General features: G+C 40.6%; 1 protein-coding gene across 1 annotated transcript; it reads right to left on the reverse strand.

Moving 5' to 3' along the window:
- Positions 1-3,894: 3,894 nt before the first annotated feature.
- LOC110891496 lies at positions 3,895-4,794 on the reverse strand. Its single transcript, XM_022139199.1, has one exon. It carries the CDS (start codon positions 4,792-4,794, stop codon positions 3,895-3,897), a length of 900 nt encoding a protein of 299 aa, XP_021994891.1.
- Positions 4,795-8,376: the final 3,582 nt, after the last annotated feature.

Here is an 8,376-nt window from a genome sequence, read left to right on the forward strand (position 1 = left end):
TTTTTTTTTTTGGGTAAAGGGTTACCCCGGTAAATTTTATATATCACCAAATAAAAACAGGGCGTATCAAGACATTGATACACACTACAAGCCTTGGCAAAACAAGGCTAAGAATCCAAACAACCAGACACAAACCAAACAAAACACAACCAAGACAACAAAAAACAACCCGAGATCACAAAAACATCACGACCCAAAACGAAACAGAAAACTAGAAGACTACATTCTCTCTAGCCTGGGTCTATATCCACGTTCTGCTTCCAGTCACGCCACTTATCCAACAGCCTCTTTTGCTTCACGTCCCCACCAACACGGAATCCCATAAGCTTGAGACGAACTGTCTCAATAATGATCTTCGAGAGCACACTAGCATTCCGCCAATCACGAGAAAACAGACGCGAGTTTCTTTCTTGCCATAAAACATACGTTGAAGCCGCTACCAGAAGGTTGGAAACTATGCTTTCTAGAGAACTAGATTGAGCATGACCTTCTATCCATTGAATAATCGAGGACCAAGAGTTGTCAACATTACCCATATCAGCCATATCCCTAACCAAACCCCATACCTCCGCTGAATAAGTGCACCTAAAAAATAAATGATCCCTGGAATCACGGTCGTAGCTGCATAATGGGCAGCACATGAGCCGAAGATTGGTAGCACTACCCGCCTCCCAAACTGCCATCCGATCTTGTGTTTTCAATTTATTTTTTATGACCAACCAAAGATGGAAAGCATGCCTCGGTATGCACTGGCTGAACCAAACCGACTTAGCCCACTCAACTTTACTATCTCTATGTCTCAGGGTGTCCCAAACCTCCCAGGAGCCAAAGCCCCGTAAGTTACCCTCTAAGTCTTTCCAACGAAACCGATCCTCCACCTCAGGCACTATATGGACAGAATCAATAGTAATAAGAACCGGGAACAAGTCATACCACTCCTGAGGCCAACGCCATTGGCCATCGTCATCAAGGAGATCCGCTACCGAGTCATTCACTGAGAAACCTGCTCTAGCTATAGACCGCGGGGTGATAAATGATCGTAAGGGGCTGCATGTACACCAGTTATCACTCCAAGCGTTTGTCTGGTGGCCACTCTGGATAAACTTCCATATGTACGGACGAACTATAGGCCGTATGGTGAGAAGCTTACGCCAACCCCAAGTAATACTGTTCCGGCATTGAACCTCCCAGAAGCTTTTACCCTTCAACTTGTAAGCATGAACCCACTGAACCCAAAGAGACGGACGTTTAGTAATAATACTCCAGATATGCGATGTCAAACGTGTTTTATTGACATCCACAATTCTTCGAATGCCCAAACCCCCCTCCTCCTTGGGCATACACACCTCCTTCCAGGCGACCTTAGCACGAACAGGCCCCTGGCTACCACCATTCCATAAAAATCTACGAAGCTTTTTCTCCAAATCCTTTATGACACTCGTGGGAAGCATAAACACCGAGGCCCAGTAAGCATACATGGCAGCTAGGACCGAATTAATTAACTGAAGTCTCCCTGCAAACGAAAGGGATTTTGTCATCCAATTATTTATCCTTCTCTCCATGTTTTCCATCAAGATTTTACAGTCTCTAGCCGCCAACCTCGTTGAGATTAACGGAACTCCAAGGTAACGGACCGGCAATGAACCCTCTTGAAAGGGCATAATGTGCAAAATCTGATCCTTCAAAGAACCCGAAACATTGCTGAAGAAAACTGTACTTTTTGGGACACTTGGAACAAGACCCGATAAATCCGTAAATTTTTCCAGAGCCTCTTTCAATTTTCTAACCGAAACACAATCCCCATGAGAAAATAAGAACAAGTCATCCGCAAACGAAATATTAATTATCTTCTGTTTAGCACAATTGACATGAAACTTAAACGAAGAGCTGGACGCAGTTTGCTGAAGAATAAGGGTTAAGACCTCCATCACTAACGTAAAAAGATAGGGAGACATCGGATCCCCTTGTCTAAGCCCCCGTTTTCCTTGGAAAAAACCATGCAACTCACCATTGATGCTCAACGAATATGACACCGTAGAAACACATGTCATAATCCAATTGACCATTTTAACATGAAACCCAAACTGATGTAAGACTGACTCCAGGAAGGTCCAACTAACCGTATCATACGCCTTTTGAATATCAATCTTAAAGGCACATCTTGGCTGACCTCTATTTAGATGATAGTTGTGCATTAACTCCTGTGTAAGCAGAATATTATCAGTTATTTTCCTGCCTGGAACAAACGCCGACTGATTAATGCTAACCAACTTATCGAGGCTTCCTTTTATTCTATCCGTGATAATCTTGCTAATGCACTTATACAGCACATTACAACAAGAAATAGGCCGGTAATCAAGCACAGAGTTAGGGGTATCCACCTTAGGAATTAAAGCAAGAATAGTATGATTGAGCTGCTTTAAGAGTTTACCATTCTCAAAGAAATCTAGCACAGCATTAGTAACCTCATCCCCCACTATATCCCAAGCCTTTTTAAAGAACGCCGATGAGAATCCATCTGGACCTGGAGCCTTATTATCACCAATACTAAACATAGCTTGCTTGACCTCTTCACGAGTGACCCTTCTAACCATATGATCCGCCGACTGCTGAGTAAGTGTATTTAGAAACAAGTCACCATCAACACTAGCAGGCCTCGTATGATCCGAACCCAAGAAAGACGTATAATGATCAACAAGTGCCTGAGGAACTTTATCACCTTCAAACCGGTTACCATGCACATCAAGAATGCATCGAATTTTGCTCCTCGCATTCCTACTTTTCACACATTTATGAAAATAGGACGTGTTAGAATCACCCGCACAAAGCCACTCAACTTTGGATTTTTGCTTTAAAAAGCATTCCTCATCGTAAGCTGCAACCTGAAATTCCTGAAGGCACTTAGCGGCTTTTTCTCGGATATCCACATTTAACGGTTCAGAATCGGCAAGTTTTTGAACCTCATCTAGTTCCTTACGTAACCGAGACACTTTTTCATGGAGATTCCCTTGTTGGTGCAATAACTTTCGAAAACTCGGTTTCAGATTTTTCATCTTCTGAATAACCGAGAACATAGTAAAACCTTGAATCTTTTTGGCCCATTCCAACGCAACAACCTGCCTGAACTCTTCTTTAGACGTCAAAAAATTCGCGAACTTAAACGGCTTCTGCTTAGATCGAGCAGCCATGGATAACTTAAGAATACAAGGAGTGTGGTCTGACACTCTAGCTGGCTTGACCTCCACATAAGCATCCGGAAATAGGTCCAAGAACCTTACATTACCCATCACCCGATCGATCTTCTTCACTACTCCAATACCTTCTCGCGGTTTCTGGCTCCAAGTATAATGAAGCCCATGACTTTTTAAATCCAATAGCTCCGTAACTTGAACACAATCAAAAAATTCTCTCATGCTAATGGTATGACTTGAAGGGCCAAAACAACAATCCTCCATGTTCAACGCAGAATTAAAATCCCCCAACACTACCCACGGCTTATCATGAACAAATGCTTTATGCTTGCAAAGATCATCCCACAGACTTCTACGGTCTTGATATTTATTCTCGGCATAAACAAAAGAGCAGAAAAAAATCTTAGAATTATCCTTTAATTGGATCTGCGTATGGATTACCTGATCCGATTGGGCTAACACCATAAGATTAACCGCATCCCCGTCCCAACCCAAGATGATTCTAGTACCCCGCTGGCATAGGTTCCCATTCGACGTCCAACTCCAGCTACGGAAGACACTTTTACACACTTTATCCAAATTATTAATATTCACATGCGTCTCTAAGATAGCACAAACCTTCAAATGATTTTCAGACATAAGAACACGGACCTCATTTTGTTTCAGGGGACGATTCAAACCCCTAATATTCCATGATGCTACACTATCCATTGAAAACCGCATCACCGGGAGTGCTTGCCCCCTCAGACCGATCATTAGTGACATTTCTACCCATGAAATTAGCCATCTCAGTTGGGTTAACTTCTAAAACCTCATCCACATGATCATAAATATTTTCTGGAAGTTGAGTGCTATCACTCTTTACCCCGTTGCCATCACCTTCATCTGCTAACGCCTCAAACGAATTCACCAGCTTAACCGTTTGCGGATCATTAGGCTCATTACCGTCATCTTTTTTGGTTCCGGAAGTACTTGCCCCATTCTTATTCAACTTCGGTCGATAAATCACTTTAGGTTTTTGTTTCTTTTGCGGAAAAGAATGCTTCGCTACCCTCCTCCTATCCGTGACAAAACCTTCATCATCAACGACTACCTGCTTGGATTTACCCCTATCCACCTTACTGCACGTATTCTCATCATGCCCAAACAAACAACATGTCGCACACCGAAGGGGTTTCCATTCATATTCAACCTTTACACGTTCAGTTATATACCCCTCCTCATCCATCTTTGGAATAGCAAGCACAACATGGTCTTTAAGTTCTTTGTCCGCACTGACTTCAATCATAGCTCGAGCATAACTACTCCTACCCCAATTCTCAGCACACATATCAGCCGTGTAAGAATCCAATCTTTTTGGAACCCCTAGTTTAGATGCTAGCAGACTCAAACCATCTCCCGTGTACACTGTAATTGGAACATTGTGCAATTTTACCCACACAGGAACAGATTTAATCCCATCTTTCTTAAGACTAACCTTAGGCGACCACACATTCAAAAATAAAGGGATTTTACGTATAAGCCATGGCCCTCCTTCCAAAACTTTCATCATACCATCTTTCGAATCAAATTTGAAGAAAAAGAATCCATCTGAGTTCATCATTTTGCCCAGACATTCTTTGCATAGTATTCAACAACAGGAAACGGTAACCTATTTCCAAGAAAATAACCATATAACACATTCTCAAACTTAACTTGAACCTGCTTGACAACTTCTTTAGGAATGACAACGTCCGCACCCTCTCTCGTCTCAACTGGTTCCATAAGTCTGAAATTTACCTCTGTTTTCCTCCGATTAGACTGCACTTTTTCAGCATACGAAACTGGTTTTTCCGCCTTATACGTATCCCAGAAAGGCTCATTATGCACACCATCAGGTTTACCCGTAGTATCCATTGACGACGAACCTCCAGCAGCAAACAAATTATCCACAGGTATAGAGATGGCCTCCAACCCGTCAAGGATCGATGAATTATTCGTGGAATAAAGCCCCCTCCTTGGCATCAAAGTGTTACCTTCGATGTTTGTTACCCGTAACCCTATACCACGGATCGGAGCAGTACCTGGGGTTGAAACAGGAGTTGCATCAGCATTTTCATTAATCCCAGCAGAACCCATATTAGGGTTTAAAGAAATATTCCCTATGTCCGGCGGCTTTGAATGTTTTGGATCCAAACCAGAAGTATTAGATTGTCTATACTCCATAACACCCTAACACATCACTAATTTGGGTTTTGGAATCCATAGAAGGATTCTCTTATAGGAATGACGTGTGCGATTTTTAACGAATCACATCTGCCATGGATGTTAACATGATCACAGAGGTTAACTGGAAATCTGAATCTTTTAATCAGGTCTTACCATCTTGGCCCGGTCTTATAATTGACCCGAAGGCTAGGTTTCGCACTTAAGATTCTTAATTAATAATTATCGCAGATAAATTTTTAAATTGAGGTGTTAAATATGGATCTGAATCTAATTATGGAACTACCATCTTGGCCCGATCTTTACAATGACACGTGGCTAGGTCTTGCCCTTTTTAGATTTTGCCATTTTATTATAATGGTAGATCCTACAATAGGAAATATTATTTTCCATTTATTTAATATTCTTGTTTAGAATGAAAGTTTAAACTTAACCATTCCACTATATGAAAATAAAAATATAATGTTGCCCTAAGCGGGACTTGAAAATAATAATGTTGTCCTCGAAGGGACTGAAAGGTAAATAGGTTCTTATAAAGACTTATTAACGAAACGATCTTCAGCAAGAGGAGTTTCTTCTTCATTCATTTCCTGAATGCTTTCTCCTTGGTTGCACGTTTCATCCTGGTCGCGGTACGAAGCTCAGCAGTTCAAGACTCCGGATGTGGAGACTTCCTATTACAGCTCCTTCGCTTGGCGACGTATAAAAATTTGGAAGCAAAATTTCCAGATCAGAATTTAGAACATTCCTATGTTAAGTCTAGACTCGAATATGTGCAATTGTGTCATTGAGATTAAACACATAAGACTAGTGTTTAATTCACTCAATGTTGGCTCTGATACCAACCTGTCACACCCCTATTTCCACGTGTCTCACCGGTGGGCCCGGTGGGGGATTACCGTGACGTAGTTGGCAACAATATAGTCAAACCACACAATTATATGAATGCACAGCGGAAGCAAAAGATAAATATATTATATTCCGAATAAAAGTAATATCCAAGTATTACAACGGAAAGTAAGGGATCCACAGGCAGATCTATAAACATTGTTCTACAGACTTTAGACGCCTAGAACTTGCAAGATTCCTTATTAATGCCCTGAGCAGCTTCCAGCCTATTACGTACTTGTACCTGTCACTTAGACTTTTGAAAATACGTCAGTTTTCACTGGTAAATACACTCAACTGACTCATTTGAAAAGAGTGTAGGAAAATTGATTTAGATGCACCAGGCACAAATTAATTTGACACTTTGATTAAAATACACATAGGCAAAATTAATCTTTTATAACTTGAGACAATCATAATTATGATCTCGTATACAGATTTACATGTTCGTTGTACGTTCAGGGCCCGATATAGAAACCGAGTCATGATTAATAGACACATCACAAGTATAGGCCCACTGAGCGTGAGATACCGTTTCCCTTATGCAACTGTCAGGTGTATGCCTACACCCCGTGCATAAGACGTGACCATTTTATAATACAATGATGTCAAGGATATCCGGAACATGGTCATTAACCCCTAAAGGCTTTTATTTCAAACAATACAGATCAAACCGGGTTACCTCAATAATTTAATCACAATCCGATTAAATATTCAATACCCGACCAAGCGGTATTATTATACCGTATCCCAAGCCCGTATAGGGAAATAAGTTAAGAGTATTTACCTGAGCTAGCTCCTGTCTTAAAATAGCAAGAATAATAACTCAGCCGTATTCACTTAAGTAAGCGTAGGTACAATTTACCGGAAGGCTCTAGTCTGGAACGATGGTATAAATAACCAATTAGAATGCTAACGGGTCTTTAATTAAGCCTAAGCTTAGACCGGTTAGTCTTAAAGAATTGTTACGGTTTAATCGCGTGAAAGGCGAAAACCGTGAATGGAGTGTGATTTTGACCCAACAAGTTTGAAGACTTGTTTCATATGGGTATAACAATCATACTCTGGATTTTGGGGTTAAAACAATATAGTTTGACCCGTTTCGGCTAAATTATGTAAACTAGTTTCATAAGCCGAACCGTGCGCGAAATAGGCGAAACGGTTAACCATGAGAGTCTTACGCTTATTTCCTAAGTCAATATGCCTTAAAGAGGTTGTGGTATCAGTAGGATACCTTCCGTGATGCCCGTAACGAGTTTAAGTTAATATTATGCCCCGTAGGGGTGTTCCGGTCATTTTAAAGACTTTTAAAAGGGCTTTTCGAGTTCTACAGGAAATCTGAGTTTCCCGAACATTTTATAAAGTCTAAAATACTTTAATTATTATTTAAAATCAGTGGCAACTGGAATCGGGTCAAAAGACCTTGTAGAACTCATGTTTTGGCCGAAAAGGGCATATTCGGTATTTACCGAACCGTAGCCATAACCGCAGGTTATGAGCAAGGTAAAAATTATTAAAAATCTTTAAAATTCCCAAAATATTAATTTATAACAGTGGGTAAAAGTTTTGGTGACGAAATCTTGGTTTAGATGGGCGTTATGCTAATTGCGCCGTTTATTACAAAAGTTTATTTTAATTGCGCTAATTAGCATAACTCTCATTCTAGACCTCGGATTGACGTGAAACTTTAAGGACATGCTTATAATTTATTAAGCAAGGTTCTGGTCCGTTCACGTATCCGAAATACTCGTTTTAATTTCAAAAGGCCGTTACGGTCAACTTTTAGGCGAATGACGGGAATGCGCAAAAGACTCGGATAACTCATGAACCGATCACAGAGGTTCATTCCAATATGTGACCTGGTCCTAAGAGAGTCCTAAGGCATATCTATACCTCACTAAAACGGGTCAGAACTGAAGTCAAAACAAAAGTCAAACTTTTGCGACATTCGGCTCCGAACCGGTTCATATAGCAAATGGTCGATTCAAACGAGCGCAAACAAGTTTATATACTTATTATCATGTTTTATGATTATCAAAACAGGTTTCATATCATTTATATCATAGATTATGCAAGAATCGTTAAAATGGAA

The sequence above is a fragment of the Helianthus annuus genome, chromosome 2 (assembly GCF_002127325.2).
Source record: "Helianthus annuus cultivar XRQ/B chromosome 2, HanXRQr2.0-SUNRISE, whole genome shotgun sequence".
Classification (NCBI taxonomy): domain Eukaryota; kingdom Viridiplantae; phylum Streptophyta; class Magnoliopsida; order Asterales; family Asteraceae; genus Helianthus; species Helianthus annuus.